We start from the raw sequence: 22742 nt of genomic DNA on the forward strand, positions 1-22742 counted from the left end.
AAAGTGGGAACAAGATCTAAACATAAAGATAAAGAATGAAACATGGGAAAAGCTATGCTCTGGAACTAAGAGAAATACAATAAACACGAGGTTACGCATGATACAATATAATTGGTTACACAGGCTATACACCACGCCCCAAAAGTTAAATAAATGGGACCCAATAGAATCAGACAGATGTTTTCGCTGTAAGAAGGAAACGGGAACAACAGTACATGCAATTTGGGCATGTGAGAAAGTGGAAAAGTTTTGGGAAGATCTAAATCAGGTATTAAATAAAATCACAAAAAGCAACATACCAAAAAATCCAGAGATCTTTCTTCTAAGTAATACAAAAAGAACTAGGCCTCGATTTGGATGGAGCACAAAAAAGATTTATTATGATAGCCTTAACTGTAGCAAAAAAATGTATCATGTCAACTTGGAAATTAGAAGATAGCCTGAGAATACAGCAATGGTACATAGAAATGAATAAATGTATTCCAATGGAAAAAATAACATATAATTTAAGAAATAACATCACAGTATTCGAACAAATTTGGGAACCGCACATGGAACACAACAGAGAAGTCCTACCGCGGACCTCTACCACCTAAAATGACAGAATGAGAAGAAGGCGAAATGAACCGACCCGGTATGTAAAAGTGGATGACACAATTTTCTTGTTTATTTTCATTGTGTGATGACATTGTTTAATGGGTTTAATGTATCGTATATGTTGAACGTTTAGTGGGTGGGGAAGGGGGTAGGAAGGAGGGAGGGAAGGGAGGGGGGAATAAAGGGGAGAAAATTACACTGTGTATATTCAAGAGGGAAATGTTTATGTGTATTTTGGTCAATATGGTTCATAGTGTGAAAAATAAAAAAATTTAAAAAAGATAGATGAAGTCATGATTATTTAAATAGAACATAATTTTATTGTACTAACAACATCATCTACACTGCTTCATCTTTTTTTTTCAATTATCACTTTTTAAAAATCTTGTTAATCAATCAAAATTCCAGTTCATTCCATGAAATATCAAGAAAAGGACGAAAGTTTTACATGCAGCGTAAGCACATCTCAATTGTAGTACTGAAGACTATTGCTCCAGAACTAGCCACAGCTCCAATCAAGTTATTCCGGTACAGTTACAACACTAGTTTGATGTAGAAAACTGCCCAGATACATCCTGTACACAGAATACAGGAAAACCCAATTTATCTAGTTCCCTCCCAGATGGTCGATTGTCAATCATCTGCAAAGAAATGGAACGTTTTGCTGACAAGTGCTATTTGTTCATCAGTTATCTGCATGCTGATGCCCAATTTGGTTAAAGGTGCTAAAATTATTTATTTACTGCAATGCAGTTTGCCAGCAAGATATTATTTACAACTATGAAAAACAAAAGGCATTTTTTCCTAATGTAATTTGCTATTTCACTTGTGGAAGTGTAAATTCTGATGTGCACCTTAAAACATAGTTTGTTTGGCGAATCTTCTTTACTGATGGATCAAAATACATTGAGGGTGGTGGTTATAGGATAATACAAAAAAAAGAACATATTCATTTTAGAAAATATTTTTCCAAATTTCTTTAAAGAATTAAATATTTGCTTGTACATTTCTCAATCTCATGAAGCATTGCATATAGGAGATCTAAAATATATTTACTGAAGCAGGTTAGATGGAAGGAAATAATTTAACCAATGTGTACAGATCTGGTTTCATGAAGTGAGAAATTTTGCCTCTATTCTTAATATTTACATTTTCATGTAATACTATTTACTAGTAGGTAACAAATCATATACCAAAGAGAGGAGAAAACTAGATGGGACAAAATAATTTAAGTATAAGCCAAGTAATTTTGAGAGACAAAATTGAAGTACTGTCATACATCCACTTGCAAGAGTCTGTAACTATTTTACGTAACAGGTTGAGATAGGCAGTTCCATCAGAAATACATTGATAATTGATAGTAGAAAATAGCAACAAGTATATTCATGTGGGTGTAAAATCATTAATAGTATAATCAATATTTAAAATAAAGCTTGGCATTTGTGAGTTTATCCATTCAAACCCAGTAGAATATGTGATCCCTGAATAGAAATACTTCTTCATATTATTTAACTGTAGAAAATTAATGAATAAACTTGTTTCCAAATTCAGGATCTAAGCATTTGAGAAAGGAAGTTTCAAGACCAAAATGAAAATTTAATCCAGAGAATTTCAACAAGTATTCTAATTCAAATCTGAAATTGAAATTCAGTTTTTATAATACTAATGTCCTGAGATAAATGCTTCCTATCAGATGGTTCTGATATGCTTAAACATGGAATAACTTTACCTTTTCACTGGTGAAGGTGCAATAATTTTGGTAGGGCCATTATATTCCACGTGGTCTGTTTTTATAACATTATTCGCTCCTATGATAAGAAAGTCACAGATAAAGATTAAATGTTAATTAATACTTAGTTATAAAACAATTCATCATGAAATTACTGGATGAGCATATCATTCTTTGTAAATATATCTGGTTTGATTAGCAAATTTCTCACAGGAAATTAAAAGGGATGAGCAAACAAAAAAAAACATCAAATTATTGTCTTGATGTATACTATTTTCCACCAAGGGTTCAAGTTTTATCCATATGAAACATGTCCGATTTGTGTCTGGATGACATCTTCCAGTCTATTATGGCCCACACTTATAAATGTCAACAGTTCACCCCAAATGGAAACCAAGGCGTAGCACCTCTAAAATTTGCCAACATTGACTCAATCCAGGGCAGTATTGTATACAGTCCTGGTTATCACAATAGAGGAAGAATGTTGTAGCAAGAGAGAGAGATTCATCAGAAATGTTGCCAGAAAGGAAAGGCTATAGTTATATAGGAAGATTGATTGGACTGGAACATCAGGGGTTGAAGGGTGATGAGGTGCTGGTCTTCACAATAGAGGAAGAATGTTGTAGCAAGAGAGAGAGTTTAGAAGAGATTCGTCAGAAATGTTGCCTGAAATGAAAGGCTATAGTTATATGGGAAGATTGATTAGACTGGAACATCAGAGGTTGAAGGGTGACGAGGTGCTGGTCTTCAGGCTTTTGCTCTATCCGGTTAGCAATGAGAATAAGTTGTGATCATGGTGATACGGGTCATTTATGGTGTTGGCTGCCTTCTTGAAGCAGCACCTCAAATAGCTGTATTCAATGGACGGGAGGTCAAAGAGTGTGATGGACCTGCGTATGTTTGCTAACTTCTGTGTTCCTGGGCAGTTGAATTCCCAAACAAGGCTGTGATAAAACCTGTCAGTATGCTTTCCACAGTGTATTTGCAGAAGTTTGATAGTATTTGATGACATGCCAAATGTCGTCAGACCCTTTAGAAAGTATGAGCTATTAAATATGTTGGTATAAGCCCGCCCTCTGCTGGATATCATGATGCCCACGTCATGATGTCACCCTTCCATATATATTTACATATTATTTAAACCCTGTGTGTCAGTAGCCATGTTAGTCTAATAGAAGTAAAGGATGAGAAAGATTCACGTCTCTGAGTCTTAATTGTGCGAGTGCATACATAACAGTGGTGACAAGGAATGAAACGAACCCTTAACACACTCCATTCACCAACCATGAGAAGGAAAACAAAGGAAGAAAGGTAGAAAATGACTTCCTAACAACTCCAACAAATTCCCACCAAAAGATCAAGGTGAAAGCACACCAAGATGGCAGATGGAAAGTTTGGGGTATTCAGCAAAGTAGAAGAAAGTTGGGATAACTACGTAGAATGGTTTAACCACTACTGGGTAGCCCACAATATTGTGGAAGGTCCAGTAAACTGCAAGCGTGCCCTCTTCCTCAGGATAATGGACAACAAAACATTCAACCTCCTTAAGTCCTTGCTGGCCCCTGTGGATCCAGGGACGAAGACATTCAACAAATTAATCACAGCTCTAAGGAACCATTTAAGCCCCAAACCACCAGTTATGGCAGAAAGGCAACATTTCTATGAAAGGAGACAAGGATCAGGAGAAACAGTAAGTGAATACCTGGCATCCTTGTGCAAACTGGTGGAGCACTGTCATTTTGAGCAGTTTCTAAATCAGGCACTGAGAGACAGATTAGTGATGGGGCTGGCAAATCGCCAGGCAAGGCAAAAATTATTAGAAATGGATGAAGACGTTATGTTACAGATTGTTTACAGGGCAGCCTGCAGCTCTAAAATGGCAGATAAAAACTTGGATGGGGTCAACCAGACCTACTGGTCAGGAGGTCTTCCCACCAACAATGCTTCTGTTGTGGGAAATAAACCACCAACCAGAAAACTGTTTCTTCAAAAATTCTAAATGCAACCATTGCAAAACAGAAGGACAAATCAAAGCTAAATGTTCACTTTTAAAGTGCAGGTGGCCTGAAAATAAACAGGCAGCTAAAGTCAAAACAATTGCAGAGAGAGAGAGAGAGAGAGAGAGAGAGAGGCAACCGAGCAATGACGATCATGACAGCCCAACGGCTGACCTTCGAGCTCCTGAAATTTCAGCTCCTGAGATATTACACATCTGAGTAATAAATGGAGGAAACACAGCAATCTTTAAAACAGCTAAAAAAACAGCTTCCTACCATGCCTCCCGGTAAAAACAAATGAAATAACACTAAAATCAGGAGACAGAATCAAAGTGTTTGGGGAAATGTACAGTCCAAGTACAATTCAAACAACAGCAACTAAATACACTTTCTCTCTACATCATAGATGCCCAGGGACCAGCACTTTTCGGAAGGAACTGGCTACAACACATTCCCCTAGATTGGCTGGAAATAGGTTCAATACTAAATGTAAACCACACGGACACCTCCCAGCCAGAACTTGAACAAATCCTTAACAACCACACAATGGTTTTCCAACAAGAATTGGGGAAAATCAAAGGTGTTCAAGCCAAACTGCAATTAAAAGATAACACGGAACCAAAATTCTTCAAAGCCTGAACAGTCCCATTTGCTATGAAAGGAAAAATTAAATTGAAACTGGATTAAACAGACTAAAACATGAAGGCATATTAGAACCAATACAATACAGCGATTGGGCAGCACCCATCGTACACGTACGAAAAGCAAATGATGAGATTAATATTTAAGGCGATTACAAAGTTATCATCAATCCATCACTCAAAATACCTGAACACCCCATGCCCAAGGCAGAAAAATTGTTCCAAGGACTAAAAGGGCAAAAATTCACAAAACTAGATTTGTCACAAGCACATCAACAGATATAATTGGATAAAAAAAAATCAAGGGAGTATGCGACAATCCATACCCACCTGGGACTATTCACCTGTACACGGGCCTTACGGAATTTTAGCAACACGTGCGATTTTTCAAGCAACAATGGACAAATTATGTCTCTCAGTTGGGTGTTACCTGGATGATGTCATCATCACGAGCCAAAACGACAGTGAACACTTACAACACCCTGACTACAACAAGCTAATATGTCTTCATGCACCCCTCAGTTACATACCTTGGGTTTACAATCGACAATGAGGGGGAGCGAATGAATCCAGCAGAAACAGAAGCCGTTCCCAAGGCCCTATACCCACCCAACAAATCAGAATTACAGTTCTTCCTAGGACTTGTTAATCACTACCGAAAACATATCCCTAATATGTCTACACTACACAGCCTGCTGAACCAATTACTCAAGGAAGATCAAACATGGTATTGGAACACAGTCAAGCAAATAAAAGAAATACTAACGTCAACAAATAAGGTGCTCATCCACTACAACCCTAGTAAAGTCGTGGATGCTTCACCAGTGGGACTAGGAGTGGTACTATCGCAAATCACAGAAAAAGGTGAGCGTATGCTTCACGAACATTAACTTCAAGCAAATGCAGTTACGCCCAAATAGAAAAAGAAGGTTTGGCCATATTTTTTGGTATAAAAAAATTCTACCAATATCTTTATGGAAGAGAATTCACTCTGATCACAGACAACAACCCTCTTAGTTTAATCCTGGGGCCATACAAGGGTATATCAATATTAGCTGCGGCCAGAATTCAAAGATGGGCCATGCTACTAGCAGCGTATAACTATGATATAAAACATAAACCAAGAACACTCAACAGCCATGCAGATGCCTTATCTCACATGTCACTGCCCGAGACAGAATAACGAGAAGAAATTATTAGATGGCCAGCAGAGGCAGCAGCCGTCAACCCAGAACAACTTCAGCAACTGCCCATTACAGCACAGATGATCACAAAGGAAACCAGAAAAGAGGCAACATTAAGCAAGATCCTATACTTCACCCTTAATGGGTGGCCCGAATCTGAAGCCATACCTTACCAAACACGCCACCATGAACTATCAGTTGAAGAAGGATGTTTACTGTGGGGTACCCGTACAATTATTCCAGCCAAATGGTAAACTGCCATGTTATCAGAACTGTACCACAATCATCAGGGAATGGTACGAATGAAGGCACTGGCCCAGATGCATGTCTTGTGCCCCTCCATAGACAGACATTTAAACAACAGTAAGAGAATGTAAAGTATATCAGTCAATGCAGCCAAAAATGCCGTAAACCAAAACTAACCCATAGAAATGGCCATCCAAACCCTGGCATCAAATTCATGTATTGTTTGCTGGACCATTCATGGGTGAGTCTTTTCTAATAGCCATGGATGTACACTCCAAATGGCCAGTAGTTTCACAGCTGAAAAATACCAAAGCAGATCCCATGATTGACTGTCTATGAGCTATATTTGCCACTTACAGATTGCCTCATGAATTAAGTTACGGACAATGGGCCTCAATTTACATCACAACATTTTTTTAAATTGATGCGCGACAACAATATCAGACATATTTTGTCCGCACCCTATCACCCGAGTATCAATGGGGAGGCAGAATGTTTAATACAAACATTCAAAAAAGCAATGAAAACCATGAAACTTCTAAATGTCTCCTGGACACCAAAAATCGCTGATTTCCTATTGGGGTACAGAAACACATGGTGGGGGGAAGGAAAGAGTGTTGGATATTAGCCCGCCCTCTGCTGGACATCATGACACCCACATCATGATGTCATCCTTCCATATATAACCCTGTGTATCAGTAGCCACGTTTGTCTAATAGACAGTCCAGGTCTCACTGGTGTAAAGGAGAGTGTTAAGGACCACTGCGCAGTAGACCTTCAGCTTGGTTGTAAGGCTGAATCTTCTCTGCTCCCAAATGTTCTCACGGAGTCTCTGAAAGGCAGCGCTGGCTTTGGCACTCCTGTTGTTGACCTCAGTGTCTATGTTCATTGCGCGAGAGAGTACGCTGCCCAGGTAGGTGAAGTTGTCGACTGCCTGGAGGTTGTGGCCCTTCACCGTGATGTGTGGCTCCTGGTATGACTTTCCTGGGGCACGCTGATACATAACTTTGGTCTTTTTGGTGATGATAGTGAGACCGAAGTTGTCGCCGGCTTGTGAGAAGCAATCCATTTCACGCTGCATCTTCTGCTCTGTGCTGGCATTGAGTGCGCAGTCATCACCAAACAAGAAGTCTCTGATGACCTTTGTAACTGCCTGCAGGCTCCTGAGGTTAAACAACCAGCTGTCAGTCCTGTACCTGACGTGGATTCCTCCTTCTTAGTTATGGAAGATATCTTTCAGCATGGCAGAGAATACCATACTTGACTGTCTACAGCAGACATGCCAAACATCTCAACCATTTTCACCTGAGCTGTCTCCACAGACTCCTCCACATCAGGTGGCAGGACAAAGTCCCGACACGGAAATTTTGGAACAGGCTGGGCTCTGTAGCGTCTACACCCTCCTGCTGAAAGCCCAAGTCACGTGGGCTGGACATGTGGTCAGAATGCCAGACAGCCGATTTTCTAAGCAGCTGCTTTTCGGAGAAATATGTCTGGGCAAGTGCTCAGTCGGGGGTGGGCAGAAGAAACATTACAAAGACTGCTTCAAAAATGTCCCTCAAAGGCCTGGTGTCGACATCAACACGTGGGAGACATTTGCCTTTGACCGTCCAGCTTGGCGCAGCAAGATTACCACAGGAGCCCGTGCAACTGAAGTCAGGCACATAACCGAGGCACAACAAAAGCATGCTATGCACAAGGCCAGAGCAGCATCCACTGCCATGACAGCACCCACCCATATGTGTCCCTCATGTGGGCGAACCTTCAGGGCCTGGATTGGCCTCACAAGTCACCTCCGGACCCACAGCCACCAATCTCCCATTTGATTTTGAAGTCATGGTCATTTTCGACTATGAAGGATGAACAAAAATAACAATAGTCTAATGAGAAAGCATCACATCTCCAAGACTTAATTGTGTGAATGTTAAGTATGAACATTAAAATAATAGATGAGAGAGCAATATTCCCATAATCATAGTTTTCATTATATTTTAAGGAATTTTCATTATGCAAGGTAGCACGATTCTTAAAATGCTTACCTGACTGCTGAGAGTGAATAATCCTCTTTGGGTAGGTTTTACTGCGAGATCTCTGCACATTCTGATCAGGCCGTGGAAGTTCAATGGACTGGTCTCTATTTAGTTGAAATGCAGTCTTTCCACTGCACAAAAACAAAATATTAGATTTTTATTACTTCATGCATTTGTTCAACAAAGACAAAAAATAGTCTAAATATATTTAAACTGTGAACCAATAAAAATGGAAGATCAGTTCCCTAAAGTCTCAACATTTGTGTATAAAACTGAAATTAATTAACAGGCCTAATTCAGCATGACAGAAACAAGAGGTCATGAGTTAAGAGCTAAGGAGCAAAAGTTTAGAAATTACAGGAGGGGGATCTTCTTTACTCTTATCACGATTAACTTAACTACCCAACTTAACTCCCTTCTAATTCTACACACAAGTGTATGTAATGTGTGTGTAAATTTAAGAAAAGTTCTTTGGTTCACAGTTCAATCTCACTTCTCATTCTTCTAAGTTCACTGCTTGCAGGCAATTCTTATACTGTGCACAGAATTTAACATGTATAAAGTTCACCAGACTTTGGTGCTCAAAAGGTAAATGTTTACCACTCAGGAAGGTTCTCATAGGGTTTGCAGAGAGATTTTTTGATGTTCCAGGATTTCCACAACTGAGGTACCACCATTAGTCACCTAAATGTCTTGGTGATGAAACTTGCCCCATCAGGGTTCTCCAGATGATAACCTCTTTCTTTCAGGTTCCCATAGAGTTCCTTTCTGTTCCTCTTATTCCAAGAGAAACATCAAACAGATAGCACTTCCAGCCATCCACAACTCTGGAGCTTCTGTTTCAGTTCCAACAAGCTTCTCCTGGCTGACACTGTTCAGTCTGTGTGTCTCTCTCTCTCTCTCCATCAGAGATTCCAACTGCCAGCCACATGCCCTTCTCTCTCTCACTTGCAAAATCTCCCCTCCTTAGCCAGCAGTTAGTAGGAGCTAGTCTTCTGTTCCCATCTCTTGTTTTAGGTAAACAAACCTCTCAATGATCTTTTGAGTGAGCACTTTCCAGAGAGGTCAAAAGTCTTGCAAAAATGTCCAACACAGCCAAACGGACTCCGGTTGTTCTTCCAAGACAATGGTCTATTCATTTCATGACATAATTTCAATTAGCACCTACTTGTGAAATATGCATAGCATTCTCCTTAGTTTCTGTAAAGTCACTGAATATGAATTGTTCAGTATTGTTCAAATAAGATCTGTTTTAAAGTATGTGTATGTATGTAACCTACTCTAATTTTACCAATTTATCTCCCAAAAATATTTCCAAATATTCCATCACAAGAGTACTTAGTTCAGTGCAGACTAGAAGGGCTAAAATAGCCTGTTTTCATGCTGTAATTGTTATATTGTTATCTGGTTTCAACTGGAACAGCAATAAAATTACACAATAGTAAACCTAAGTATTACCTTTGCTGTAGATGCAAGGAACAGGAAGGTCTAGATTCTGATGTAAAACTGGTTCTTTTTAAATGTAAGTCTGGAACTTGTATGTGTAGCCTGATGTTCAGGTCAGGCAGTTACTGATGGATTTGTCCAGGGGAAATGACTCTCAAGTCTAAGCCAGGATTAACACCCAATTGGTTTCAATGGGGACTGGAATGCCAGAGAGAAGAGAGGAAAATAGTATTGTTTAACTTTTTAACTTATTGATGTGGTTTTAGCTTTTTGTAGTAGTTAACAAAGAAACATAGAAGATAGGAGCAGGAGTAGGTCATTTGGCCCTTCGAGCCTGCTCTGCCATTCAATGAGATCATGGCTGATCTTAAAGTTCAGTACCCCGTCCCCGCCTTCTCTTCTTAACCCCTAATTCCCTTATACTGAAGAAATATATCTAATTCCCTCTTAAATATATTCAATGAACCTGCCTCTACTGCTCTCTGTGGCAATTAATTCCACAGATTCACCTCCCTCTGGGAAAAGAAATTCCTCCTCATCTCACCCTGCCCATTCTAAATAGTTTGCCTATTATCCTCGAACCATGGTCCTGGGTTCTGGACTGCCTAACCATTGGAAACATCCCTTCCACATCCATTCTGTCCAGTCCTGCCAGAATTTTATATGTCTCTATGAGATCCCCTCTCTATCTTCTAAACTCCAGCGAGTACAATCCCAAATTGCACAATCTTTCCTCATAAGTTATTCCTGCCATTCCAGGTATCAGCCTGGTGAATTGCCTTTGCACTCCCTCCATTGCAAGAACATCCTTCCTCAGACAAGGCGACCAAAACTGCACACAATACTCCAGATGTCTCACCAAGGCTCTGTACAGCTTCAATAAGGTATCCTTATTCCAATACTCAAACCTTCTTGATATGAAGGCCAACATACCATTTGCCTTTTTAACCGCCTGCTGTACCTGCCTGCTCGCCTTCAGTGACTGGTGCACAAGAACCCCTAGGTCTCTCTGCACTTCCCCATCTCCCAATCTTTTGCCGTTCAAATAGTAGTCTGCCCTCCGGTTTGTATTACCAAAGTGGATAACCTCACATTTATCCACATTGTAGTGCATTTGCCATGTATCTGCCCAGTTCCCCAATTTATCCAAATCACACTGGAGCTTCCTGACCCCCTCTTCAGTGCACACAACCCCTCCTAGCTTAGTGCCGTCTGCAAATTTGGAGATATTACATCCAATCCCCTCATCTAGATCATTAATGTAAATTGTGAACAGCTGGGGTCCCAGTACAGATCCCTGTGGCACCCCACTGGTCACCGCCTGCCACTCAGAAAATGAGCCATTTATCCCAACTCTCTGTCTTCTATCTGCCAGCCAGTTCTCAATCCACATCAATACCTTGCCCCCAATCCCATGAGCCTTGATTTTGCATGCCAGTCATTTATGTGGGACTTTATCGAAGGCCTTTTGGAAATCCAGGTACACCACATCCACTGGCTCTCCCCCATCTATTTTACCTGTCACCATCTCAAAGAATTCCAATAGATTTGTCAAGCACGATTTACCTTTTGTAAATCCATGTTGACTCCGTCCGATCCCTTCTCTGCTAGTCATATGCTCTGCTATTACATCCTTAATAATGGATTCCATCATTTTGCCCACTACTGATGTAAGGCTCACTGGCCTATAATTCCCCACTTTTTCTCTACCCCCCTTTTTAAATAGTGGGGTAACATTAGCTACCCTCCAATCCATGGGTATTGATCCTGAGTCTATCGAGTTCTGGAAAATAATTCTTAAAGCATCTGCTATCTGAATGGCCACTTCCTTAAGTACCCTAGGATGTAGATTATCAGGCCCTTGGGATTTCAATCCCTTCAATTTCCCCAAGACCATGTCCTTAGAGATACTGATTTCTTTCAGCTCCTCCCTTGCATTAGTCTCTATGTTTCCCAACATTCTTGGGAGGTTATTTGTATCCTCTCTTGTATCTTCTCTAACATTTTCAACTACAATAAAAGCAAAGGTATGGCAGCACCTCATTAATCGGGATGCTCTTGTAAACACTTCAGCATCACACCAGGATGGCACTGAGAGAGCTCCATATTGACAGCAAAAAAAAAAGCATTTTGACATAAAAAATGTTCAACTGATTCATATTGAGAGTGGTCTGCTGCTGCCTGATGGAATTGATAAAATATAATGACATGATAATAGATTGGTTGGTGAAGTACAAAAAGGGAGCCGTGAGCAATATTGTGTTAACTGCCATATTTAATTAGCCAGCACCTGTCAAGGAATTTCAGGAATGCACTTCTACATTTCACTTGGAGTTCGTCCATCATTTTGTGTTTTAATTTTCTTCTAAATTTAGACATACAGCAAGGTAACAGGCCCTTTTGGTCCATGAGCCTGTACCACCCAATTATACCCAATTGATCTCCAACCCCCGGTACATTTTTAAGGGTGGTAGGAAACCAGAGCCCATGGGATAAACCCACGCAGTCACAGGGAGAGCTTACAGATAGCATGGGATTTGAACCTTAGTATCGAATGCTGGCACTGTAACAACATTGCGAACATTGCTGCCCTTAGCAAAATAAGCCCTCCATACGAGGTAAGAACAGGCACTGAGTGATTGTGCACAACAATTACCAATGTAGCAAAATTTGGTCTGAAGAATCTCTGTGTTCTGTGACCAGTCTCAAAAAAGAGAGATGTTGCCGCTCAACCTTTTTTGTCTTATTTCAAACAAAAAAGTAATGCAAATGTTAAAGATATTTAAATATTCCTGGTTAATTCTCCATTGTTTAAAATATTATGTAAAGAAGTAAAATATATGGAAAGGAAGATGACTCAAAAAACACAGTTGACTTGATCATTTAAACTGAATACCTTGGTCTGAGAGAATTACAATTACTAAAGCATAATATCAAATATAAGTAACAAAAAATAATGTTTTTAGATCTCTGTTTTGGGACTGATAAAATGCTGACATGCAATCAATACTTCAGTTACAAAAATTAGCTGCTGCCTTCATATGGTATCACACAATTCCATTCAACCTGATCTTGGAGGGAAATATCTTATTGTAACATTTAAAGTATTGATTTAAGTTTTGACTTCGGCTGGCCCTAGTTGGGTTGATTGGCTCAATATAAATGCAGCTTCTTGAATATTATTAAATTTTAGTTAAAGAACTGTGAAAGTGCAATTTCTTTAAAGTGGAAGCAGAAGAATTGGATATTTGTTAGACAGTAGATTGATAGCAAAATGGCTATGCCATTACCAGAAGCAGTATTCATTAAAAATAACCAAATTGATCAATTATAAATGAGAAATAGTTCAGTTACAATAGTGTTCTATATTTAATGTTTTCCCAATTTTAACAATAATACTCATATAACCTTCAAGCAAAACTACCACAATTCTTCATATAAACCAAAGCATAATTACAAAAATCTTAAAAGATTAATTCAGTGGAGTAACTTCTCAGCAGAATGTTTCAATCCTTAAGCAAAAATATTATTTAACAAAATTTAATTACCTGTATCTATGTCTGTACCCCAGAGATCCCAACTTGCTAAGTTTTCGGGACATAAAATTTGAATAGTCATGAGTCTCAGGCAATCTGATTGAATAAAATAAAAGAAAATATAGTTAAAATATTCTCAGATGAAAATTCCTGTAAGTACTACTTTATGAGATGAGGTTTTAAAAAAATTATTTGCATGTGTTGTATATCCACTAAAATCATAAACCAAGATCAAGATCAGATTTGCCTACGAAGAGCCCTGCAAAACAATAATCTTTGATAGTCATTGCCTCAATCACTTAGGATGCAATTATATTCTTGGATAAATCATTCTCTAGGCAGAAAAGAGAACAAAAGCTGTAAAAGATAAGATGTGAGGAATTTAGCAAGGCCTGTGACAAGGTCCAGCATGGCAGTTTGATGTGGAGGGTGGGATCACATAGAATTCAAGGTGCATCAGCCAATTGGATTAAAAACTGGCTTGATGATCGGAAACAGAGGATGGTACTCAAATTGGAAGTCTGTGACTGGTGGTGTGCCACAGGGGTAGGTGTGAGGTACACTATTGTTTATCCATATTAATGATATAGAATGCAATGTCATTAACATGATTAATAAATTTGCAGATGACTCCAAAGTTGGTGTTTTAGAGGAGAGTAAGGAAGGATATTTAAGTTCACAGTGGGTCAGAGGACACAGTGGGGCAGATGGAGCAGTGACAATGTGCAAATTTCTGAACTTTGATAAATAAAACCAGGGTAGGACTTGCTCAGTAAATGGTAGGGTCATAGAGAGTGCTGCAGAACAGGAGACCCAAGGATACAAGTGCATAGTTCCATGAAAATTGTCTCTCACATAGTCAAGGTGGAGAACAAGGCATTTGGGAAACCAATCTTCACTGGATGGTGTATTGGGTACAAAAGTAGGACACATCACACAGCTTTACAAGGATAGGCAGAAAAAAGGGAAGAAGGGGAAATAGGAAGCAAGGAGGAATAAAGGGAGGGAATATAGGAAAAGAAGGAGCAAGGAGCAGATGGAGAAGATGAGGAGGAAGATGTGGTGAGGAGGAAGCAAGGAGAGAAGGAGAGCAACAGTAGAGAGATGGAAGGTAGGAATGTGGAGGAGAGAGACTGGGGAGGAGAAGAGCAGTGGAAGGGGGAATAAAAGGAAGATCTCATGAGATTGAAAGGAGGGCAGCTAGGTGGTTGGGAAGTGAACAGTCAGAAGCGTCAAACAGCAAAGTGGCAAAGAAGAGGAGCTATGGGGTGTTGTGTTGAAGAGGGTTAGATCGAGAAGGAAAATAATGAGTGAGGAGTCTCAGAAGGGGACATGAGGGAAGAAAAAGATAGTTAAATAAGGAAATCTGCAGATGCTGGGGTCAAGTGCAATACACAAAAGTTCTGGAGAAACTCAGCAGGTCATCCTGCATCCATAGGAAGTAAAGGGTAACCAATATTCTGAGTTTGGGCCCTTCATTAAAAATCTGGAAAAACAGGTAGACACCTGAATAAAAATGTTGGGGAAGGTTGGAAGAGGAGAGAAAAGGGTGGGGGGGGGAAGGGGAAGGAGCATAGCAAACAGATACAGGTAGGAAGGTAGAAGAGAAAGAATCTGAGAAGTGATGGGGAGAGGGCAGAGGGCTAATAATGATATCTCTCTGATCAGAGGAAGGGACAGGGTGGGGAGCTGGAAGGAGATAGAGGGCCAGGGAAAGGGGATTACTGGAAATTGGAGAAATTGGAGAAGTTCTCCATACCAAAGCTGTCTTGTTGGAGACAGCCAAGATGGAATATAAGGTGTGATTCCTCCAATTTGCGGGTGGTGGGGGGCTTGATTTGGCAGTTGATGAGGCCATGGACAGATGTGTCAATGCAGGATTTGTGTATGGAATTAAAATGGTTGAACTCTGGGAGGTCCCTTCTGTTGCAGCAGATAGAGCGAAGGTGCTCATCAAAACATCTCCCAATCTATGTCCAGTCTTAATGATGTAGAGGAGACCATATCGGGAGCAGCATATGCAGTAAATGATCCCTGCAGATTGACAAATGAAGTTTTACTTTGCTGGGTAGGACTGTTTGGGCCCCTGATTAGTGGTGAGCAAGGAGGTGTGGGTGCAAGTGTAGTATTTCTTGCAGACACAGGGGCTAGGTGCCAGGGGTGATTGGAGGGAAGGGATAAGTGGACAAGAGAGTCACGGAGAGAGTGATTCTTATGGAAAGTGGAGAGGAAAGTAAAGGGGAAGATGTGTCAGGTGGTGGGATCCCGTGGTAGGTGGGGGAAATTGCAGTGAATAATATTTTGGATGCAGAGGGTGGTTGGTGAGCACCAGGGGAACCCTGTCCTTGTTACATCTCAGAGGAGGAAGGGGCCAGGGCAGAAGTGTGAGAAATAGAGGAGATGCAGTTGAGTTAATGTTAGTAGAGGGGAAGCAATGTTTTCTGCAGGAAGACATCTCAGTCATTTTATTTCCCATGGACAATGCATGACCTGCTGAGTTTTTCCAGAACTTTGGTGTATTGTGCAGGGAGGGGAGAAAAATGACTGAGGGAGAGTGAAAGGGACACTGAAAGAAAGAGGGGATTGGACTAAGGAATGTGCGTAAATGGGATCAAAGAAATGAATCTGGGCAGGGCCAGTGGATCAATCTTTCACTCTCTTTAAACAATTTGGTACACACCGACACTGTAAAAAAGATATTATATAAAGGCATCTTCCAGTCCTCAGAACACCGGAGTGGATGCTGCATGAATCTTTAACTCTATCTTCATTTCTGAAAAATTATCCAAGCAAAGTTATTGCACAGTGCTCAATCACTGGAGAATGAGAAAAGAATGGTGTTGTATGGTCTATTTTAACATTTTGCAAAAGATCAGTTCTTGCATATATTTGAATGAATTTACAGTATATATCGTACTTTCTTTTTATTGCCTTTCATCAATTTTAATATAAACACACATTAGCAGATGCCAAGGAAGTAGGACTTAACCATAACCATATAACCATTTACGGAGCGGAAACAGGCCATGATGGCCTTTCGAGTCCGCACCGGTTCACTGATTTTGTGCGCCCTCTTCAGGCATTGGTTATCTACAGGATTTTCAGAAATTAAGATGTGAGCAGTTCAGATCAGGAGTAATGAAGCATTATGATACATACCTAAAAAATGTATGATATTCAACACAGCACTTCCATAGATGTTTACAGGCTGCTTTATTGGGTACCTCAAAAAAGTATGATGTTTCAGAGCACTACAAGTGAAAAAGAAGCAAAATATAAAAAGAAATTTAGATTTTCATTGTGATGCTTCACATAAACCATACAAGCCTGGAGATGAGAGATAATCAGATCCCTGCTGTTCAAATGGATGACAATGGCTCTAAATTAGAGAGAGACACATATGCTGGAATCTGGAGCAACTGAATTACAGAATTAATGTGGAGGAAGTTTAAGAAGCATTTGTGCTGGGTTCAGGATAGGTTTGTCCCACTGGGACGGGGATAAAATGGTAGAAAAAGGGGAACCGTGGTTGACGAATCAGGTGAGGCAGCTAGTTAAGAGGAAGAAGGAAGCATATATTAGATATAGGAAGCAGGAAACAGAAAGGGCTCATGAGAAGTATATGGTAGTCAGGAAGGAGTTTAAGAAAGGACTTAAAGAGAGCTTGAAAGGGGCATCAGAAGGCCTTGGCATGAAGGATTAAAGAGAACCCCACGGTGTTCTATGCATATGTGAAGAATAGAAGGATGACGAGAATGAAGGTTGGGCTGCTAAAGGAGGCAACATGTGCCTGGAGGTGAAGGAGGTTGTGGAGGTCCTAAATGAATACTTTACTTCAGTATTCACAAGAGAAAAGGACCTGCATCAGGGTGAAGTCAGAATAGAACAAGATAATATTGAGGATATGGATGAGTACATGTTGGATCTTGATAATCCCTGGGGTCAGATGTGATATAACCCTATCCCTACTCCTAATCCTAACCTTAACCCAGGTTGCTATGGGAAGTTAGGGAAGAGAGAATAAGTCTCTCATGGGGCATCTTGTCAAATGCTTTACTAAAATCCATATAGACCAATGCACTACCCTACATCCATCAATTCTTTTGATACCTCCTCAAAAAAACTCAATTAGGCTCATGAGGCATGATCTTCCCTTCATAAATCCTTGCTGACTATCCTTGAGTGGCATGTACTTCTCCAATGACTCATAGATCCTGTCCTTAAGAATCCTCTCCAACAGATTGCATACCACTGACGTAAGACTCACTGGTATATAATTCCCAGGATTCTCCCTATTACCTTTTATAAACAAGGGGGCCACAGGGGAGGGGCTGATGCCACTTTCAGGGAATCATGTATCTGTATTCCTAGATCCCTCTGTTCGAATGCACTCCTCAGTGCCCTGCCATTTACCGTGTTTGTCCTTCCAAAATGTAATATCTCATATTTGACTACATTAAAGTCCATCTGCTATTTTTAACCAATTTTTCCAGCTGATCCAGATCCCTCTTCAAGTTTTGAAATCCTTCTTCGCTGTTCACAACACCTCCGATCTTTATATCATCTGCAAACTTGCTGATCTAGTTTACCATATTATCATCCAGATCATTGATGTACATAGAAACAATGGTCCCAGCAAAGATCCTTGAGCCACACCTAGTCACAGGCCTCCAATCTGAGAAGCAATCATCCACTACCACTCTCTGGCTTCTCCTGTAAGGCAATGTCAAATCCAGTTTACTACCTCACCATGAATACCAAGCATTTGAACCTTCATGACTAACTTCCCATGTGGAGCTTGTCAAATGCCTTTCTAAAGTCCATGTAGACAACATCTACTGCCTTTCCTTCATTACCTTTCTTGGTTACCTCCTTGAAAAACTCCTTAAGATTGGTTAAACATGACCTACCATGCACAAAACCACGTTGACTATCCCAAACAGTTCCTGGCTATCCAAATACTTGTATATCTGATTGTTTAGGACCTTCCAATTACCTACTACTGACATCAGACTCACCAGCCTATAATTTCCTGAGTTAATTTTGGAGATTTTATAAACAACGGAAAACCATGAGCTACCCTCCAATCTTCCAGCACCTTACCCGTGGCTAAGAACATTTTACATATTTCTGCCAGGGCCGCTGCAATTTCTGCACTAACTTCCCTCATGGTCCAAGGGAAGATCTTGTCAGGTCCTGGGGATTTATCCACCTTTATTTCTTTAAGACAGAAAGCACTTCCTCCTCTGTAATCTATACAAGTTATATGACCTCACTGCTTGTTTTCCTCACTTTCCTAGATTCTGTGCCAGTTTCCTGAGTAAATACTGATGCAAAAAATAACGTTTAAGATCTCTCCCATCCCTTCTGGCTCCATACTTGGCTGAACCACTCTGATCTTCAAGGGAATAACTTTGTCCCTTACTATCCTTACTGAGAAGATTGCTTAAGGAGAGGAAACAGCATTCAAGGGGCACCCAATTAATATTAATAATGCTTAAGATCAAAAACAATTTTGACCTTGAGTTTCCAAATTTAGTCATGCTTCATGGTGCCAACAAATTTGTAGCCCAATAGCTAAAATGTTAATTACTGATGTTAACAGTTCTACTCAATGTTTCCAGCATATGCTTGATTTTACTTTAAAATAGCCTAGAGGTTCTACTGCCCTTAATTAGTTGCATTAAGTTGGTCTTGTCTCTTTGGCTTGGCTTCGCGGACGAAGATTTATGGAGGGGGTAAATGTCCACGTCAGCTGCAGGCTCGTTTGTGGCTGACAAGTCCGATGCGGGACAGGCAGACACGGTTGCAGCGGTTGCAGGGGAAAATTGGTTGGTTGGGGTTGGGTGTTGTGTTTTTCCTCCTTTGCCTTTTGTCAGTGAGGTGGGCTCTGCGGTCTTCTTCAAAGGAGGTTGCTGCCCGCCGAACTGTGAGGCGCCAAGATGCACGGTTTGAGGCGATATTAGACCACTGGCGGTGGTCAATGTGGCAGGCACCAAGAGATTTCTTTAGGCAGTCCTTGTACCTTTTCTTTGGTGCACCTCTGTCACGGTGGCCAGTGGAGAGCTCGCCATATAACACGATCTTGGGAAGGCGATGGTCCTCCATTCTGGAGACGTGACCCACCCAGCGCAGCTGGATCTTCAGCAGCGTGGATGATAGTGAATTGGTAAACTGCACCATTCTATCAGTCCCACATTTGGCCTTTAGGTTTTGACCTGTTAAACTAACTGTATGGGAAAAACATTTCCTGTGGAGAGCAATTTAAGTTATGTCCAGCAAATTTTAAAGGTTGAAATTAAAGCAAAAGATTAGTTAAAACAGGTATGTTTGTTATGAAAATGAGCTGGTTGTTCTGTTAAATATGCAATCTTTTGATTCTTTAATAGATTTTTTTAATATATATACATAAAATAAAACCAACAAGCAAACATATTATATTTTAAACTTAATCCAAATACATGTGCTATTTTATAAAAAGCAAAAAAGAGACTAAAGAAAAACCTCTGATTAATCCACCCAGCCCCTCCCCCCAACACCCTACAAACTAAAAAAAAGGGGGAAAAAAAGGGACAAGGAAAACACAACAGGAGTACTTCACTTTCTGATATATAAATATTTATAGAGATCTGTAAGAGAAAGGGAATGTTTGAGATTCATTTAAATTTTAGAACTAGCAGTTTATAAATATGAGCTCCATATTTTTCAAAATGTATGATATTTATCTCTTAAATTATAAGTAATTTTCTCAAGTGGAATACAACTCCAAACTTCTGCATGCCATCTCTCCATTCCCAAATCAATATCTGACTTCCAAGATATAGCAATACATGTTCTAGCTATTGCTAAGGCAATTTGAACAAATTTTACTTGATACATATTCAGTTTTAATTTAGGTTTAATCCCTGTAAAAATGGCATTGGATTCTGTGGGAATTTTACTCCAGTTATTTGTTCTAATAAATTATCCATTTCAAGCCAAAAAGGTTTAATTGTGGAACATTGCCAAGTTGAATGCAAAAAAGTACCAACTTCCTTTCCACACCTAAAACATAAATCCGATAAGTATAGTTTATATTATGTAATTTTTGTGGTGTCAAATATTAACTGATGAATAAAATTATATCGAACTAACCAATATCTCACATTTATTGTACTTTTTTATACTCTCTCTACTTATCTGAATCTATCTACTTTTGTCTATTTGCTTATTTAAATCTACCTCTCATTCCCCTTGGGTATAACTGTATATGCATGAGTACCATGAGTACCATGAGTTTCTGTTAATAAAATTGAAGTGGCAGTTGATGAAGTAGAAAAAGATGATGTGGTCAAACAATAATCATGGCTTTTATTAGCAGAAACTCATGGTACAATAATGAAAGACAATAGGTGCATATACAGTTATATCCAAAGGGAGTGTCCTTAACAGTAGAGATAATGCACAGCCAATGTTAGTACAGCAAGGCTCGCCAGAGGGGAGACAGGCACCTTGGCAGACATTCACCACAGTTACATATTCCATTTTTCCAAATCCTCTTTAATTTTCTTTAATAAAGATAAATAATTTAATTTAAATATTTTTGTCCAAACTGATTGCATGCAAATACCTAAATATTTTATTTCAAGATCTGGCCATATAGATTCAATTACTTCATTACATTTCTGATAATCTCCATTAATTGAAGACATTATTTCACTTTTCTTCCATTTAATTTTATAACCTGATATATATTCTTTTATTCTAATTTTAAATTGTTGAAAAGAATTTAAAGGATCTGTTAAAAAAATTAAAATATCATCTGCAAATACATTTATTTTTTATTCTTCTTGCTTCACCTCAATATCTACAATCTTTGAATCTTGTCTTATTAATTCAGCAAATGGTTCTATTGCTAAAACAAATAAGGCTGGTGACAATGGGTAACCTTGTCTTAATGAGCTCATTAAATCGAAAAATGTCGAAATCTATTCATTTGTCACTACTTTTGCAATACATTTTTTATACGACATTTTAACTCTATCTATAAACATTACCATATAACCATAACCATATAACCGTTTACAGCACATTGAACCCAATCTACATTTCTCTAAAACATTAAAGAGGAAATCTCATTCTAAACTATCAAATACTTTTCAGCATCCAAAGTCACTGACACACTTCCCTTTTTTGAACCAAATTTATCAAATTAAGAAGCCTTGCTCCATTATCTTCAGATTTCCGACCCTTAACAAATCCAGTTTGATCCATATGCATTAATTTTGGTAAATACTTTGCCAATGCATTTGCTAATATTTTATAATCAACATTTAATAATGAAATTTGTCTATAAAATACTGGTGTCATTGGATTTCTATCCTTTTTTGGAATTACTGTAATAATTGCAATTAAGAAGGATTCTGGCAGAGAATGTACCTTCATAGCATAATTTAAAATCTCCATAAATGGAGGTTTTAAAAGATCTTTAAATTTCTTATAAAATTGTACAGGAAATCCATCTTCTCCAAGCAATTTGTTATTTTACAATGAACTCATTACCTCACTAATTTCCCTTGCCATAAATACTACATTCAAATCTTTCTGCTCCCTATTATTCAGATTATGTAAAGTAATTTGGGATAAAAAATTTGTCAATCTTATTTTCGTCATGTACCGATTCCGAATGATATAATTCAGAATAAAATTCCTTATATACATCATTTCTTGTGATTTATATGTAATAGTTCCTTAAGATTTTTTAACTACATTAGTCTGTTCTGCTTTCAATTGCCATGCTAAAACTTTATGTGATCTTTCTCCTAATTCATAATATCTCCGTTTAGCTCTTTGAATTAATTTTTCTGTTCTATATGTCTGAATAGTGTTCTATTGAAGTTTTTTAAATTAATTAATTGCTTTTTCTTTTCTTCAAAAGGATTATTTTGTAAATCTTTTTTTCTAATTTGCCTATGTTCTGTTCTAATTGATTTGTCTCTTTTATATATTCCTTTGTAATTTTAGCCAAGTAACTTATTATTTGACCTCTTCTATATGCTTTCAATGCATCCCAAATAACACATATATTATCTATTGAATTAAAAGTCACTTCTAAAAATAATTTATTATAAAAATCACAAAAATCTACTCTTTTTAATAATGCAGTATTAAACCTCTATCTATAAGGTATATTTTTTCCTCTAAGGTTGAACAAGTCAATAAAATGGTGAATGATCAGAAAGAATTCTTGCTTTATACTCAACTTTACTAATCCTTACTTGTAACTGTGCCAATAATAAAAATAATCTATTCTCGAATAAGTCATGTGTGTGAAAATAAAAAGAATAATCTCTCTCT

At 38.8% G+C, this 22742-nt stretch overlaps 1 protein-coding gene across 2 annotated transcripts in view; it reads right to left on the bottom strand.

The window, feature by feature from the left end:
• Positions 1–22742, bottom strand: part of epb41l4a (erythrocyte membrane protein band 4.1 like 4A) — a 517267-nt gene that overhangs the window by 323732 nt on the left and 170793 nt on the right. For both annotated transcript variants that reach the window (XM_069892849.1, XM_069892845.1), the window contains exons 11-14: positions 16566–16657; positions 13419–13502; positions 8434–8555; positions 2327–2405 (exon numbers count right to left, since the gene is read on the bottom strand). In XM_069892849.1, the coding sequence (XP_069748950.1) occupies positions 2327–2405; positions 8434–8555; positions 13419–13502; positions 16566–16657 (377 nt within the window). The remainder of the gene's footprint in view (positions 1–2326; positions 2406–8433; positions 8556–13418; positions 13503–16565; positions 16658–22742) is intronic.

This window comes from Narcine bancroftii, chromosome 1 (assembly GCF_036971445.1).
Source record: "Narcine bancroftii isolate sNarBan1 chromosome 1, sNarBan1.hap1, whole genome shotgun sequence".
Lineage (NCBI taxonomy): Eukaryota > Metazoa > Chordata > Chondrichthyes > Torpediniformes > Narcinidae > Narcine > Narcine bancroftii.